Source organism: Natrix helvetica (assembly GCF_964273705.1).
Source record: "Natrix helvetica genome assembly, chromosome: Z".
NCBI classification, from domain to species: domain Eukaryota; kingdom Metazoa; phylum Chordata; class Lepidosauria; order Squamata; family Natricidae; genus Natrix; species Natrix helvetica.
The window spans coordinates 137,279,359-137,297,920 of NC_138554.1; the positions used below are offsets into that span (position 1 = coordinate 137,279,359).

An 18,562-nucleotide genomic window follows, 5' to 3' on the forward strand; every position below is an offset into this window, starting at 1 on the left:
CTCACAGGGAGGGACTCCTCCGGGTGCCGTCCACCAAGCAATGCCAACGGGCGGCACCTAGGAGTAGAGCCTTCTCTGTGATGGGCCCAACCCTCTGGAATGACCTCCCCCCCGATATCAGAACCACTACCGACCTCCGCTCCTTCCGACAGAAACTTAAGACCCACCTGTTCCAATTAGCTGGCCTGGCCCATTGATAGTCCCATTTATACCTCCTGGCAAATATCTTATCCTGGGATAGTTTTTAGGGGTGTTTTTAATGTATTTTTAAATTTTTTTAAATCTTTAAATTTTTAATTTTAAATCTAACTTTAACTATTGTACAGTAAACTACTGCTACCTCCTCCAGCCACACCTATATTTATTTTATATTTATACTATGTATATTATTGTTTTTTAATATGACTGTACACCGCCCCGAGTCCCTTCTGGGAGAGGGGCGGTCTAGAAATCAAATTAAAGTTAAAGTTAAAGTTAAGTGGGGCTCAAAAGTTGAGCTTTGCTTTGGATTGTGCCTTGTGAACTCTGGACTTTTCTTAACACATGTACCCTTTAGTCCCCAACTTATGACCACAATTGAACATTTTGTTGTTGTTCAATGAGACATTTGTCAAGTGAGTTTTGCCCCAATTTACGACATTTCTTAGCAGTTTTGAAGTGAATCGCTTCCGTTGTTAAGTTAGTATCCCAGTTGCTAAGTGAATCTTGCTTCCCCCATTGACTTTGCTTGTCAGAAAGTCGCAAAAGGGGATCACATGCGACCGTTGTAACTATGAACCGGTTGCCAAGAATCTGAATTTGGAACAGATGATCATGCTAGAAAGGACTATAACTGTGAAAAATGGTCATAAGTCACCTTCTTCACTGCCGTTCTAACTCTGAACCATGTGTGGGCTGCTACGGGTTCGCCCAGGTTTGGGAGAATCCGTAGCTAACATTATGGCCAGTTCGGAGAACCTCCAAATCCTACCCCTGGCTGGCCTCGCCCTGCTCACCCCTCCCTTTCTCGGAGTCTCCACGTGGCTCAATTTGGATGCGAGGTAAGTGCAGGGCCCCCGTAGAGGCTCGGGGGGGGGGAACGGTCCCCCAGAGGTTCCTATGGAACCCAGGGGAGACAGTTTTCACCCTCCCGGAGACTCAAAGAAAAGCCTCCGGCTCCTGGGGAGAGTGAAAATGTGCCTCCCCCTCCCGCCGTGGTGCAGAAGACCAAGTAGGCCACGCCCCCTCAGCAACTAGTCACAGAACCCATTGCTGAAATTTTTGAAGCCCACCCCTGCTTTGCATGGTCACTAAATGAACTGTTGTAAGTCAAGACCTATCTGTGTTGTGGATTTAATTTAGGCTGGCGACTTTAATCTTGTTTGGGAAACTCTCAAGGGCCGTGTGGACTTCAGCCATTGCTCTGTAGTCTAGCATCGTCGTGCTTTTGGCTGGACTCAACTGGGGCAGTTCTGGGTTTTAGTGAAGGGAATTGCTAAGGAAATAAACCTACTAAACACTGTTACACCACACAGCACACGAAAGCATCCCTGATTCACTTAATAACTATGGTGTTTAATAACTGTGGCAAAAAAAGATCATAAAATCGGGCACAACGTACTTTACAATGCTTAGCAATAGAAATTCTGGTCCAAATTGTGGCCGTAAATCGAGGACTTTGAATATTCCTATCCATTACCAAGAAGTGTCCTTATGCACTCACAAACCCAGAATATGTAAGATCACAGGGAGCTAATATTTTTCTCCATAATTTTATCAGTTACTGTATATTTCGGAGTATAAGACGCACCTTTTATAAAAAAGAGGCTGAAAATCTGGGTGCGTCTTATACACTGAATACAGCATTTTTTTGCCTCCCGAAGCCCCACCCCCTTCACCAAAATGGCCGTGCATAGCCTTATGGAGGCTTTCAGAGAGCTCCTGGGGGCTGGGGAGGGCAGAAATGAGCAAAAAAGGGGGCATTTTTTGCTCAGTTTTGCCCCTCCCCCAGCCCCAGGAGCACTCTATAAGCCTCCATAAGGCTATGCATGCCTTTTTTTTTTTACAAAAGCGGGCCCATTTTCCTGAAAAACAGGCCTCTTTTTGCTTGTTTTTGGCTCCCCCATCCCCCAGGAGCACTCTGCAAGCCCCCCCCCCCCCCCCGGGCTATTCATGCCTTTTTAAAAAAGAAAATGTGCCTGTTTTCACGAAAAACGGGCCATTTTGGGGAGGTTTTCAGAGTGCAAAACCTTTTTTTTTCATTCAGAAAGCTCTTTAACTGATGGAAGAGAATTAGATTGACCAAGTGCTGTGCCAGCAAAAACAAAGTCTTAGGTGCTGCAGATTGTCAGCGATTTCCTTCTCCAGCACATGGATAAATACACCTGGAAGCATCTACCTACCTACCTACTCTCTCTCCCTACCTACCTACAGTATTTCTCTCTCTTTCTCTCCCTCTCTATCCCTCTACCTACCTACCTACTTTTTTTTAAAATTTGCTTCTTCAAAACCTTGGTGCGTCTCATACTCGGAAAAATACGGTCTATATTAATCAATAAAATTGAAGAACAAGAAAAAAGTAAGAAAAAAATGTTAAAAATGAAAAAAGAAAGCATATCACAAAGTATAACAAAGTAGAATTACATTTGTAGGCTTAATAAAAGACGATTTTCCCCCTTTATGGCAATGTAAATATGTTACATTGCATTCCTTCAATGCAGATTTGAATGAAATACAGTAAAGTTTATGATTAAAAATGATTAGAGCCCCATTACTTGAAAAAGCTTGAACTACTGAAAATGAAAATAAAAAAGCAAAAATTCTATCGGTATGAATTGCCACTTAGGATTCTTTCAGTTACCAGAATTACCCAGCCATTTAAGACAGAATAGGAAAATTGAGGGCTTCAGATACATGAATGCATGCAAAGGCCTCAGTTGAAACATAATAGGCTTTATTCTTCTTTATCTTTCTTTACCCAAGCACTGAAAATCAAACTGCTACAGGTTTCTTCAGAAACTCTACCCTTTAAGAGTAGCGATTTCAAAATATGTAGTTTCCAGCTTCCAGAATTCTGGAAGCAGGCTAGTGGGGCATTTTGGGAGTTGAAGTCCACACAGGTTAGCTGTGGGATTTTGGGAGTTGGAGTCCATGCAAAGTTGCTGAGGTAGAGAAATAGGACTGAGGGACAGGGCCTAGCCCAGTGAGGGCGAACCTTTTCGGCACTGAGTGCCGAAAAGGGAGCACTTCCTGTGGGCACATGCACTTGTCTGGGCCATGACCAACAAAAATAGTTGCCCAGTAGGTGTGCGGGCGCCGGAAAATGTACTTCCGGTTACTGCCAGCAAGTCTTCTGGGTTACTGCCGCGCATGCGCACACGACAATCAGCTGGCCAGTGTACATGCCCCCACCGGAAAACGGAAGACCAGCTCTTCCGGTTCCCAGCACTGATGCACCCACGAAGGCCAGCTGATCATCACATGCCCATGCATGCCAGAAACCAGAAAGAAGAGGAACGGATGCTGCTGCATGTGCCAGGCAACATGGCTCCATGTGCCACTTTGGGGACGCATAGGTTCACCATCACGGGCCACCTGTTGGCTTTGGGCCTCAGGCAGAGCTACTACTAACTCTCTTCTCAGTTTTTACCGTTGGGCTTTTAATCTCTATATCCTGCCCAGACCCCGCAGCCCTACAGACACTAGGCCCGTGATGGCGAACCTATGGCACGCATGCCCGAAATGGCACATGGAGACATGTCTCCTGGCACACATGGCATCACCTGTTCCTCTTCCGGGTTTCTGGAAGAGCATGCGCACACAATGATCAGCTGGCCTTTGTGCATATGTCAGTGCCAGAAACTGGAAGAGCTGATCTTCCGTTTTCCGGTGTGAGCATGTATGCGCAGGAGTAACCGGAAGACCTGGCGGCAATAACCAGAAGTACATTTTTCCGGCATTTTTCCGTGAGCAGCTACACTTCTTGGTCACAGCCCAAACAAGCCCACGTGCCCACACGAAATGCTCCCTTTTTCGGTGCCAAAAAGGTTTGCCCTCACTGGGTTAAAATTTAGACTATACGTCCTGCAAAGACACTATGCCCCCACAATGTGTACAGGTAGTCCTCAACCTATGACCACAACTGTGCCCCAAACCTTTGCTGTTAAGTGGGTTTTGCCTCATACAACTCTCTTGCCACAATTGCTAAGTGAATCCCTATGCAAGCTAGTATCAGTGTTGTTAAATGAATCTGATTTTCCCAAATTGCATTTGCTTGCCGAAAGGTCACAAAAGGGCATTAAGTGACCCCGGGACGCTGCAACCATCATAAATATGAGTCAATTGCCAAGTATCCAAATTTTGATCAAAATGACCAAGGGGATGCTGCAACGGTCGTAAGTGAGAAAAATGTTGTAAGTCACTTTAAATAGTCACTAAATAAACTGTTGTAAGTCGAAGACTATCTCAGAATTTGGGGGGGAAATCATGATATTTTAAAAATGGCTGCAAACTTTTAATTGGTGCCAGATCTGCATGCTTAATATCAACAAAATATCAACAAAAACTTTGTCTAGATATCAATTTTTACACTCTCCACGGCTTTCAATACTTTTAAGCAGAACAGAATAGCTGGAAGGGACCTTGGAGGTCTTCTAGTCCAGCCCTCTGCTCAAGCAAGAGACCCTATGCACGTGATGGCGAGTCCTCTCTATGGGCACGCGAGCCATCGCCCAGCTCAGCTCAGCTCCACTGCGCATGCACATACGCCTCCTGCCAGCCAGCTGTTTTTTGGCACTCTGCAGCGCATGTGGGAGGCAGGCTGTTGCATGTGCGTATGTGCCCCCCCACATGGGGGTCAGGTGCACATGCATGGGGGGGTGCAGAGGGGCACTGCACCCCCCTCCAACCATTTTTGGTCCCAGGAGGCTTCAGGGAGGCCTGCTAGGCCCAAAACGGGGCGTGGGGAGCTTACACACATGTGCAGGGGGGGATGTGGAGGGTGTCATGTGCACATGCGCACAGGGGTTGCATGCACTGCATTATGTGTGTGGGCATACGTGCATGATTTTGGCACGCAAGAACAAAAAAGTTAGCCATCACTGCCCTATGCCATTTCAGACAAGTGGCCACCCAGTCTTTTCTTTAAAACCTCCAGTATGTAGTACCACAGAAGCAGTTCCACCAACTAATTGCCCTCACTGTCAGGAAGTTTCTCCTTAATTCCAACTCTCCTTGATTTGTTTCCATCCATTGTTTCTCGTCCGGCCTTCTGATGCTGTGGGAAATAGCTTCCGCTCTTCTTTGGGGCAACCCCTATAGATATTGTACAATTGCTATCATGTCACCCGTAGTCCTTCTTTTCTCCAAACTGGCCACACGCAATTCCCGCAGCTGTTCCTCATAGGTTTGTCTCCAGGCCCTTTAACCAAACGAATTGCTCTTCTCTGCACTTTTTCCAAAGTCTCAACATCTTTTTTGTTTTTGTAATGTGGTGGCCAAAACTGGATGCCGTATTCCAGGTGTGGCCTTACTGAGGCTTTGTAAAGCGGTACTAATACTTCATGTGATTTTGACACAGGTTATCAGAGAAATTTGTCACCTATGTAGCTTTGCGTATGTATATTTTTTTTAAAAAAAAAGCAGGTGCAAAATTATTTTTAAAGGTACGTGAGTGTGACGCTGTTATCATTTAACACCGTTGCAGCGGTAGGCCTGGCTGGAAATCTGTGTTACTAAGTTTTGCAGAGCATATTTCCAGAGAGAGGAAAAACGTATGATGTGCAGCTCGAAAAATGTGGAGTGGGCTGAAATCCAAAGAACTGAAATAATATCAGCTTTAAATGAGCAAATATCTACACTGTTTTTCCTCAACTCTCCTCTGGAGGGCTAAAGGCAGAGAGGGAGGGAGGAATCAGTTCCTTTAGTTCGCTTGATTTCTCAAAGCTTTTGCGTTTTGGGAAATCCTTTCTCCTTGAATTCTGCAAACCAAAATAATCAGCAATCTTGCATGCCTGCAAACGGAACAAATCTTTTTTTTTTCTGCAAAAAAAAAAAAAAGATTAACCTCTCAGGTGAGCTGCAACTTGGATCAACAAATGACCTCTTGCAAAGCGATCCATTATGCAATCTTGTTTATTAAAGCAGCGGTCACCAACTGGTTGTCCGCGAGAAAATTTTGGTGGGCCGCAGAAAAACTATTTGCATTTTTTACATTGCACTAAATCAGGGGTCCTCAAACTACGGCCCCTGAGATGGATACGTGCAATGAACGCTTGCATTGCTGCAGAGAGTCTCCCCCTTCGGGGTCTTTTTGTGGAGGTCAGAGAGGGGCAGAAATTCTGACTTGGGGTCTGCTTCAGCCTCCTGGTGGGGGGCTTTGGGCGAAGGCTGGAGGGAAGCGCCGTTGGTGGCAAAGAGCCGGAGGGCCTCGTTCCAGTGGGACTGCATCATGACCTGGAACTGGCTGACCATCTCAGCCCGCTGAGCCTCCAGGCGCCGGTACCTGGCCTTGCACTCCGGCAGGTCTTCCCTCTGCTTGGAAAGCCTATGCTCCTAGTCCTCAGTGAGGTGCTTCTACTGAGCCTCCTTCTCGATCGGATCCAATTTGAACTGAGCTGTTTTGCCAACTCTTTTCCTGGTGGCTGCTTCCTGTTGGGGCCCTAAGGAGCCCGGATGGGCAGGAGAGGAATGGGAAGTAGAAGTTGGTGAGGCGCCCCTCAACGTGAATGATATCGAGTTGGCCACGCCTACCCAGTCACATGACCACTTAGCCACACCCACCCACCCGGTCCTTAGGCAGATCATATTAGTGGTCCGTGGGATTTAAAATTATGAATTTAGTGGTCCCTGAGGTCCGAAAGGTTGGTGGCCCCTGTATTAAAGGATTTCTGCCACAGATAGTATTTTTCCAACCATGGTTGATTGCAACTCTAGGGATCCTCCTTAGAAGTTTCCATAGAGGAGGATGGGAATCCTGTTTCCATCACAGTGGTTTTCAAACTTGACAACTTTAAGAGGTGTAGTCTTCAACTTCCAGGACCTCATAAAAGTAAAGATCTTGTAGCTGTGGGGTGATGATCCGGGGGGGGGGGGGGGGTTGGAAAGCTTTTTTCCTAAATGCATTTTAGAATAAACAAGGCTAAAAATATTTCTGCTCTATTCTTTCTTAGAGAACATCTGCAGAGCTTCTATAACAACCTGAGGCTTATCCAAAATGTGAAAAATTAAAACGAGAGTACTGAATAAGGTTTCTCCAAAAGAATGATAAACGTGAGTTGAAAGCCACGTTTTGGAATAAGCACCAGGAATATTATGGACTAGTCGGTGTTCACAACAGTAAATATGAAAGGAAGTGATGAAGAAATGGGAACAACCAACTCTCCAAAGCAGAGGAAGGTGGAAAAAGAAGCAATGGGTGGAAACTAAACAAGGAGAGAAGCAACCTAGAACTAAGGAGAAACTTCCTGACAGTTAGAATAATTAATCAGTGGAACAGAAGTTGCCTCCAGAAGTTGTGAATGCTCCAACACTGGAAGTCTTTAAGAAGATGTTGGATAGCCATTTATCTGAAATGGTAGAGGGTCTCCTTGAGCAGGAGTTTAGACTGGAAGATCTCCAAGGTCCCTTCCAACTCTGTTTTTCTGATACTAAACCAGAGGCAGAAGAGGAAGGAAATATAGATAAATTGGCCCATGTAAAGCCACCAAGTAAATGTTACATCAATGTTCTATCGCAGTGATGGCTAACCTTTTTGTCATCTCGTGCCGACAGCGCATGTACATGCTGAAAGCATGCCTGTGCACCCGCACAACAGTGTCCACAACCATAATGCAATGTGCACATGACACCCCCCACACCCCCCACACATGTACACAAGACCCCCCCCCCCCGTGTCCCATTTTGGGCCTAGCAGGCCTCCTTGCAGCCTCCTGGGACAAAAAATGGGCATTGCATACAGGTGCATGCATCTCTTGAAAAAGTATTGCCCCCCGCACAGGAACACGAGTCTCCCACATGCGCCCTGTCCCTCGCACATGCGCAACAGAGATCCGAAAATCAGCTGGCCAGGGGGAGGTCTGCGCAGTGGAGATGAGCTGGGGCGATGGCTCAGGATCAGCTCTTATTCTAAAAATCACTGGGTCTGTGGGGGCAGATTTCCTAGAAAGCCACAATTTCAACATAAATAAACACATATTTTCATAGAGGCAAAACATGGGCTCAAGTTAAAAAAAAGAGAACTGTAAAAAACTCTTATGCCTGAGTTAACTTTTAAGGTGAAAGAGAAATTCAGTGAAATGAATTAACTGGGTGATAGTGAACAGTTTGCTTTCAGATGTTGCAAGAGCTTCATGACTGGAGGCTTTCGAGAAGAGATTGGACTGCCCTCTGTCAGAAATGGTGTAGGGAGCCCTCTCTGCAGGCACGCGAGCTGTTGCACTAGCCCAGCATGAGTGGATACATGGGGGCATGCCACATGCACCTGATGGGGCTTGCATTGCATTTTGGGAGTTCGCACAGGGCCCCACATCCCGTTTTGGGCCGATAAAGCCTCTTGCACCAACTTGGAAGCAAACAATGGGCAAGGGGGAGCAGAGCGCATGCGTGGGGGAGCATGGGGTGGGTCACATGTGCATGCAAAGGGGTCACATGTGCATACATGGTCCACATGTGGGGGGTTACATGTGCATGTGCTGGAGTGTGTCGCACACACATTGCGTTATGGGTGTGGGCATGCATGCAAGCAGTCTCGGCGCACAACAACAAAAAAATTAGCCATCACTGTTTTAATGTCTCCTGCTTGGGGGGGGGGGAGCGTTGGACTAGATGACCTCCAAGGTCCCTTCCAACTCTGTTAATCTTGTCTATTTTAGTCATTTACTTATTTATTCATCATATATAGCGAATCATAGAGCTGGAAGAGACGCAGCCACACAATTTAATTTCTACAAAGGCATTAAGAGTATGTAACACTTGGCAACAATTGGGGTTAGTTGTTAATCTGTTAATTTCTTTTCTTGTACATACTTCATCAATTCCATGAGAATTGAAAGACGACCTTTGATATATGATCAGCCCAAAAAAAGAAAAGAAAAAAAGAAAAAAGACTCACCCATGGTTGTATCGTCATGAGGTCTGTATCCTCCTCTCTTGAATTAGTGCACTTGCCCTGTTAAGGCCTCTGGTAATAATAACAGTCCTGCCAAAGAAACAGAAAAGAAGTTAATTAGAGGGCATATTTTGCCCAGGTGGCACCAACTAGCTGATTTTGGATGATCCCTGAAGCTAAGCAGGGTCAGCCTGGGTCAGGTCTTGGATGGGGAAGTAATTTTTTGGAATCCGGGAATTAAGAGTGAGATGTTAAAAAACATCCTGGAACAAACTATTGGGGATCAATTTATAACACACTTAGAAAATGATACGGATGAACCAGGAGCCCAAATGGACTTGAAAGCTATTTTGAGATTCTAATCAAAATTTGGATTTAGCATTAAAAAAAAATAGCATCCTGCCACCAGCGTTCCCAGAAAATGTCTTGTTCCACCAGAGGTAGGGCAAATATACAAGTGATCCTCAACTTAAAAAAATCATTTAGCCACTGTTTAAAGTTACAGTTGTGCTTAAAGAAGGACTTACAACCAGTCCTCATACTTATGACTGTCATAATGTCTCCAAGATCACCTAATCCAAATTTGGGCACTTGGCAACTAGGATATATTTATGACATCCCAAACCTGAAAGCCAGCTGGAGGACTTTGGGCCAATCACCAGGAGACAGTGAGTTCTAGTCCTACCCTAGGCATGAAAGCCAGTTGGGGAACTTTGGGCCATCACCGGGAGACAGTGAGTTCTAGTCCTACCCTAGGCATGAAAGCCAGTTGGGGAACTTTGGGCCAATCACCAGGAGACAGTGAGTTCTAGTCCTACCCTAGGCATGAAAGCCAGTTGGGGAACTTTGGGCCAATCACCGGGAGACAGTGAGTTCTAGTCCTACCCTAGGCATGAAAGCCAGTTGGGGAACTTTGGGCCAATCACCGGGAGACAGTGAGTTCTAGTCCTACCCTAGGCATGAAAGCCAGTTGGGGAACTTTGGGCCAATCACCGGGAGACAGTGAGTTCTAGTCCTACCCTAGGCATGAAAGCCAGTTGGGGAACTTTGGGCCAATCACCGGGAGACAGTGAGTTCTAGTCCTACCCTAGGCATGAAAGCCAGTTGGGGAACTTTGGGCCAATCACCAGGAGACAATGAGTTCTAGTCCTACCCTAGGCATGAAAGCCAGTTGGGGAACTTTGGGCCAATCACCAGGAGACAGTGAGTTCTAGTCCTACCCTAGGCATGAAAGCCAGTTGGGGAACTTTGGGCCAATCACCAGGAGACAGTGAGTTCTAGTCCTACCCTAGGCATGAAAGCCAGTTGGGGAACTTTGGGCCAATCACCGGGAGACAGTGAGTTCTAGTCCTACCCTAGGCATGAAAGCCAGTTGGGGAACTTTGGGCCAATCACCGGGAGACAGTGAGTTCTAGCCCTACCCTAGGCATGAAAGCCAGTTGGGGAACTTTGGGCCAATCACCAGGAGACAGTGAGTTCTAGTCCTACCCTAGGCATGAAAGCCAGTTGGGGACTTTGGGCCAATCACCAGGAGACAGTGAGTTCTAGTCCTACCCTAGGCATGAAAGCCAGTTGGGGAACTTTGGGCCAATCACCGGGAGACAGTGAGTTCTAGCCCTACCCTAGGCATGAAAGCCAGTTGGGGAACTTTGGGCCAATCACCAGGAGACAGTGAGTTCTAGTCCCACCTTAGGCATGAAAGCCAGTTGGGGAACTTTGGGCCAATCACCGGGAGACAGTGAGTTCTAGCCCTACCCTAGGCATGAAAGCCAGTTGGGGAACTTTGGGCCAATCACCAGGAGACAGTGAGTTCTAGTCCTACCCTAGGCATGAAAGCCAGTTGGGGAACTTTGGGCCAATCACCAGGAGACAGTGAGTTCTAGTCCCACCTTAGGCATGAAAGCCAGTTGGGGAACTTTGGGCCAATCACCGGGAGACAGTGAGTTCTAGCCCTACCCTAGGCATGAAAGCCAGTTGGGGAACTTTGGGCCAATCACCAGGAGACAGTGAGTTCTAGCCCTACCCTAGGCATGAAAGCCAGTTGGGGAACTTTGGGCCAATCACCAGGAGACAGTGAGTTCTAGTCCCACCTTAGGCATGAATCATCTGAGGCCTCTGGGAGATCTGGCCAAGGCCCATGGACCGGGCCTGTGACCATGGAGAGGCTGGAACGCTGCCTGGGAGTTTGACTATCTGGATACCTGGGCCAAGACTGCCCCCCACACCCACCAAGGACCCTGAATCTCTGTTCCTGAGCTTATCCCCACCTAGGACCATCTAAGACTACGGAGGGTTTTCACCAACTTTACAGTTAGGGCTATCACCCATTTTTCTACCACTCTTACCATTCTCACCGCATCCGTCTAATCCCATCATTTGGACATCTGCTCCCCCCCACTCTTTACTGAAGAATTATCTAGGACAATGCCTCTCACCTCCCACATTGGTTTATGGGACTAATGCCTTCAACCTTCCCCCCTTACCGACTTATTCTTACCAGCGACAGCACCTTAACCCCTATTGGAACTTTGATAATAATTTATTCGAGGCTAGATTTGCTCCGCCTGCGGGAGGCCCCTCTCTCGCAGGTTTGGCCCTTGGCTCTTTCAAGGGCCCGCCTCGAGGACGGGTTCGTGGACCCCGAGAGGAGCAGGAACCGGAAGCTAAGGGGATTTTTTGTAAAATGTTTTTTATCTTTTTTAGGGGGTTCCAGGGTGGGGGGGAGGGCTATTCAGACCGGGAGGAGAGCCAGTGCCGGACAAATGGGTGAGTCTAGGAAGGACGGGGATGCGGTGGTGGTGGGGAAAGTAAAGATCATTCGAGCAGAGGGTTGTCCTATTACAACGGTCGTGGGGAGGAAGGGATGCGAGGACAGGATAAGATCTCAAGGTCGGTTGGGAGACCGTGGCTGCTGGTTATGCCCGGTCGCTTGTACCAACCCCTGCAGTCTAGGTGGACAGGTGCTACAGAGCCAGGGCCTGCGGCTGATGCTTTGCAACGCAAGGTCTGTTACCAACAAGGCCCCCCTCATTAATGAGTTGATCTCAGAGGGGGAGCTAGACCTTGCGGGGATAACAGAGACCTGGTTGGGCCACGAGGGTGGTTTACCCCTCGTGGAAATGTGCCCACCAGGTTTCCGGGCATTCCATCAGCCCCGGGCCCTGGGTAAGGGTGGTGGTGGGGGGGGTTATTCGGGAATGTTTAGAGCCGAGGGAGTTCACTGTCCCTCAGATACCCGGGTGTGAGTCCCTTGGTGTGAACTGGGGCCCAGGGAGGCAGTGGGGCTTGCTGATTGTATACTTGGCTCCTCGCTATGCATCAGCAGCCCTGCCCGAGCTCCTCGAGCTAATCTCATCGACGGCAATTGAGACTCCCAGACTTCTGGTCATGGGGGACTTCAATTTGCCGTCGGCGGGAGCGGCTTCTGAGGTGGCTCGGGAGTTCATGGCTTCCATGACGGCCATGGACCTGACCCAATTAGTGCAGGGCCCCACTCACGAAGGGGGCCACACACTGGACCTCATTTTTGTATCTGAGCAGTGGACGAGTGATCTGGGAATAGGGGATTTAGTCATCACGCCCCTGTCATGGTCAGACCACTCATCCCTCCGGCTGGACTTCCCTGGCGCTATCCCCCACCGCGAGGAGGCGGAACCAGACTCTATAAACTGGTACCGCCCCAGGCACCTGATGGAATCGGATAGATTCCAGACGGAGCTTGGGCCAATACCTGTAGCCTTGTCCCGCTCCCGCTCCGAGGACCTAGTGACTGCCTGGAATAGGGCGACGACTGGGGCCTTGGACCGGGTTGCGCCTTTGCGACCTCTCCTGCGGCATCGACCCACCCGGGCTCCTTGGTTCACTGAGGAGCTTAGGGTGATGAAGCGCCACAGGAGACGTCTAGAGAGCAGGTGGAGGTCCTCACGCTCCGAATCTGACCGAACACAGGTAAGAGCCTATTTGCGGACTTACCTTGTGGCAATAAGAGCGGCCAAACGTAGATATTGTGCTGCCCTTATTGCGTCCGCGGATAACCGCCCTGCCGCCCTGTTTCGGGTGACCCGCTCCCTTTTGTCACAGGGGGCGCGGGAGACACCCTTACAGGGTAGAGCAGAGGAGTTTGGGGAATATCTTCAGGACAAAATCGATCAGATCCGGAGCGGGTGGACCTCCGTCAGTGGACCAGACGAGCCGCCAACAGCGAGTCTTGAGAGACCATTCTGGGAGGAGTTTGACTCTGTTGCCCCCGAGGATTTGGACAGGTTGCGTGGACGGCTGCGACCCTCCACATGTTTAATGGACCCGTGCCCCTCCTGGCTGGTGCTGGCAGCCTGGGAGGTGACACGAGGCTGGCTCCTGGGCCTGGTGAACGCCTCACTGGGTGAGGGATACTTACCAACCACCTTGAAAGAGGCGGTGGTGAGACCCTTGCTCAAGACGCCTTCGCTCGACCCAATGGAGCTAGCTAATTATCGTCCAGTCTCCAACCTCCCCTTCTTGGCGAAGGTTGTTGAGAATGTGGTGGCGCAGCAATTTCCACGACACCTGGACGAATCCGACTATCTAGACCCACGCCAGTCCGGCTTCCGACCCGGGCACAGCACTGAGACGGCCTTGGTCGCGTTGGTCGATGATCTCTGGAGGGCCAGAGATAGGGGTTGTTCCTCTATCCTGGTCCTATTAGACCTCTCGGCGGCTTTTGATACCATCGACCATGGTATCCTATTGCGCCGGTTGGAGGGGATGGGAGTCGGAGGCACCGTTCTGCGGTGGTTCGGCTCCTACCTCTCCAACCGGAAGCAATGTGTGTTGACAGGGGGGCAGAGGTCGTCCCTGAGGCCACTCACTTGTGGGGTGCCGCAGGGGTCGGTCCTCTCGCCCCTCCTGTTCAACGCATATGTGAAGCCGCTGGGTGAGATCATCCGTGGTTTTGGGGTTGAGTACCACCTGTACGCTGATGATACTCAGCTGTACATTTCAACCCCAAACCACCCCAACGAGGCTGTCGAAATGATGTCCCGGTGTTTGGAAGCCGTCGGGGTCTGGATGGGGGACAACAGACTCAAACTCAACCCCTCCAAGACAGAGTGGCTGTGGGTACCAGCACCTCGGTTCAGCCAGCTGACTCCATCGCTGGCCATAGGGGGCGAACAACTGTCCCCTGTGGAGCGGGCGCGCAATTTGGGCGTCCTCCTTGATGCCCGGCTGTCAATGGAGGATCATGTGGCAGCCGTGGCAAGGGGGGCGTTCCGCCAGGTTCGCCTGGTGCGCCAATTGCGCCCCCTACTGGACCGGAGTGCCCTGCGCACGGTCACTCATGCGCTGGTGACGTCTCGCCTGGACTACTGCAATGCTCTCTACATGGGGCTTCCCTTGGGACGCATCCGGAGACTGCAGCTAGTTCAGAACGCAGCCGCGCGGGCTATTATGGGGAGTACACGTTACTCCCACGTAACACATCTCCTGCGCGAGCTGCACTGGCTACCTGTGGCCTTCCGGGTGCGTTTCAAGGTATTGATCACCATCTTTAAAGCGCTCCATGGCACAGGACCTAGTTATCTGCAGGATCGCATCCTACCACACTCGTCCCTGCGACCTATCCGCTCACACAGGGAGGGGCTCCTCCTGGTGCCGTCCGCTAGGCAATGCCAGCGGGCGACACCTAGGAGTAGGTCCTTCTCTGTGATGGGCCCAACCCTCTGGAACGACCTCCCCCCTGATATTCGAACTACCACTGACCTCCGTTCCTTCCGTCAAAAGTTAAAGACTCACCTATTTCAATCAGCTGGCTTGGCACTTTCTTAGTTTTACCTCCCGGGGATTTATTTTAATTGGGTTTGGGGTTTTAATTGGGATGTTTTTAGGTATTTATTTCTCGTACAGTCTATCTCCCCCTCTAATGTATTTTAAATGTATTTTATTGTTATGTCTGTATTTTATGCACTGACTGTACACCGCCCCGAGTCCCTTTTTGGGAGAGGGGGCGGTTTAAAAATCTAAGAAATAAATAAATAAATAAATAAATAAATAAATAAATAAATAAATAAATAAATAAATGAAAGCCAGTTGGGGAACTTTGGGCCAATCACCAGGAGACAGTGAGTTCTAGTCCTACCCTAGGCATGAAAGCCAGTTGGGGACTTTGGGCCAATCACCAGGAGACAGTGAGTTCTAGTCCTACCCTAGGCATGAAAGCCAGTTGGGGAACTTTGGGCCAATCACCGGGAGACAGTGAGTTCTAGTCCTAGCCTAGGCATGAAAGCCAGTTGGGGAACTTTGGGCCAATCACCAGGAGACAGTGAGTTCTAGTCCTACCCTAGGCATGAAAGCCAGTTGGGGAACTTTGAGCCAATCACCAGGAGACAGTGAGTTCTAGTCCTACCCTAGGCATGAAAGCCAGTTGGGGAACTTTGGGCCAATCACCAGGAGACAGTGAGTTCTAGTCCTACCCTAGGCATGAAAGCCAGTTAGGGAACTTTGAGCCAATCACCAGGAGACAGTGAGTTCTAGTCCTACCCTAGGCATGAAAGCCAGTTGGGGAACTTTGGGCCAATCACCGGGAGACAGTGAGTTCTAGTCCTACCCTAGGCATGAAAGCCAGTTGGGGAACTTTGGGCCAATCACCAGGAGACAGTGAGTTCTAGTCCTACCCTAGGCATGAAAGCCAGTTGGGGAACTTTGGGCCAAACACCAGGAGACAGTGAGTTCTAGTCCTACCCTAGGCATGAAAGCCAGTTAGGGAACTTTGGGCCAATCACCAGGAGACAGTGAGTTCTAGTCCTACCCTAGGCATGAAAGCCAGTTGGGGAACTTTGAGCCAATCACCAGGAGACAGTGAGTTCTAGTCCTACCCTAGGCATGAAAGCCAGTTGGGGAACTTTGGGCCAATCACCAGGAGACAGTGAGTTCTAGTCCTACCCTAGGCATGAAAGCCAGTTGGGGAACTTTGGGCCAATCACCAGGAGACAGTGAGTTCTAGTCCTACCCTAGGCATGAAAGCCAGTTGGGGAACTTTGGGCCAATCACCAGGAGACAGTGAGTTCTAGTCCTACCCTAGGCATGAAAGCCAGTTGGGGACTTTGGGCCAATCACCAGGAGACAGTGAGTTCTAGCCCCACTTTAGGCATGAAAACAGGCTGGGTGACTTTGAGTCAGCCATTCTTTCTGACTTGCCTCAGAGGGCTGTTGTCAAGAAAGTAGGAGGAGGAAGAAGTATTAGAGTCTTGAGATATTTATAAAAAAGAATACAATGGTGGGATTTAATTTTTTTTTAAACAAATCCTCTTCCCGGCAAGTGCCAGGCCAATCAGCTATCAAATTCTCGGCTCAACACCCATCCTATCCCAATGATTGGGGGAAGAATCATCAATAAAATAAAGAGTCACATGGAAAAGAATATATGGTATTTTAGAAAACGATTCCACCAGGATTTCTTTCAACAAATTTCCAGGACGCCTGACAGACAAAGCGTGGGATGTTATGTGTGTTTGTGTCTGCTTTGCATGAATGAGTGTGTGGATGAATGAGTGCGTTCTTTTTTAACGCAATACAGAACTGTTCAAAAATATTATTTTTTGAGAGAAGTTTGGGATAGCAACTTGACTACTCCTAGGAAAAAAAAAACACACAACTCAGGGCCATGACACCAAAAGTGAGCTTGGAACAATAGTTCCTAAACCCTTCTGGATATTTCACAATAGGGGAACAGCACTTCGTTGGGGGGGAAAAAATCACACACTGAAGCATTGCATTATCCCTTAATTATACTGGATGTTTCATCCATCTAGCCCAGAATTCATTTTATTTTAGACAATGGAAGCACTTCTCTGTTTTTTAAGCCAAGAGGATATAGAACAGGAGTCCAACAACCTCCGGGACACAGCTCACCGCCAAGCTGCGGCCTGTTCAAAATTGGGCCATGGTAGAAATGGGGAAGTGTGCATTTGTGAAGCTCCACTCGCATGAGCAGACAACACTTGTGTGTGTTAAGCTGCAGCGTGGAGGGCATTAGTTCTGGAGTGGAGCTTTGCGAGCGATTGTAAAGCACCTTCCACTCACACGTTAAGCTCCATTTGGTTGAATGGAGGGTGTACATGCTGCTAACACAACTGGAGCTGTGCGCGTATGCCTGCCATTCAAACACACACACACACACACACACACACACACACAGGCTGAACCTCCAAGCTAGAAGATGACTAGGGTGAACCCAAAGGAGGAGTCAAACGAGTCATAAGTCACGAGTCCCTGCGCACCTGCAAGAGATCTAAGTCCAGCCCACTTTGAATTCCTTTCTCATCTCCCTCTCATTTTCCTTGACAGTTAGTTGACCAGATTCTTGTACAGAGCTTAAGTTTGTATAAAGCTGAATACTCATTTGAACTGCCTCAAACTCCTGATTTCTCTGGTCTTCGACAGAGGATTCTCACATCAGATTTTTTAAATTAACTAATTTATTAATGAAATTTCACTGCCCACCCTACCTAGGTGGATGATTGACAAGTGTCTGAAAAAGCCATATCAATGTAGGTAGTTCTCTACTTACGACCATGAGCCCAACATTTTTGTTGCTAACAGGGATAGCTGTCAAAGTGAGTTTTGTTCCATTTTACGACCTTCCTTTCCACAGTTGTTAAGTGAATCACTGCTGTTGTTAAGTTAGTAGCAGAGTTGTAAAGTGAATCTGGCTTCCTCATTGACTTTGCTTGTCAAGTCGAAAAAAGGGGATCACATGACCCTGGGACACTTCAACTGTCATGACTATCTAGGGAATTCTGGGAGTTGAAGTCCACACATCTTAAAGTTTTTAAGTTGGCTGGGGATTTCTGGGAGTTGAAGTTCATACATCTTAAAGCATGGAGGCTGGGGAATTCTGGGAGATGAAGTCCACACATCTTAAAACATGGAGGCTGGGGACTTCTGGGAGTTGAAGTCCACACATCTTAAAACATGGAGGCTGGGGACTTCTGGGAGTTGAAGTCCACACATCTTAAAGCATGGAGGCTGGGGACTTCTGGGAGTTGAAGTCCACAGATCTTAAAGCATGGAGGCTGGGGACTTCTGGGAGTTGAAGTCCACACATCTTAAAGCATGGAGGCTGGGGACTTCTGGGAGTTGAAGTCCACACATCTTAAAATGGCTAAGGGTGATAAACATTGGTCTATGTGTTAGAGATTCAATAAGATGGAGCATCTTTTTACAACTCTTTTCCCCTTTCCTCAGCTGTTAAATGGGGAGATGTTTCTGAGGGGCTTCGGCCACACAATATCAGCAGTTTCTTGTTCCATGTGAGGGGGTGGCTGCTTCATGCCCTGCCCAGCCCCCCCCCCCCCGAACAACACAGGAAATTTTGGAAAGCTCTGACTGAGTCAGCTCCTGCAAGGGAAATTCCTCTGAGAAAACTCAGCGTAGGCGCAAAGTGTCAGACGAGACACTCCTGCAAACCCTCTAGGTTGGAGGCCTTCCCCCACCCCACTC

General features: G+C 48.6%; 1 protein-coding gene across 1 annotated transcript in view; it reads right to left on the minus strand.

The window, feature by feature from the left end:
• Positions 1 to 18,562, minus strand: part of LOC309401168 (mitogen-activated protein kinase kinase kinase 3-like) — a 102,189-nt gene that overhangs the window by 56,184 nt on the left and 27,443 nt on the right. The window contains exon 2 of the mRNA XM_081970206.1: positions 9,089 to 9,175. Coding sequence (XP_081826332.1) covers positions 9,089 to 9,092 — 4 coding nt within the window. The 5' untranslated portion in view covers positions 9,093 to 9,175. The remainder of the gene's footprint in view (positions 1 to 9,088; positions 9,176 to 18,562) is intronic.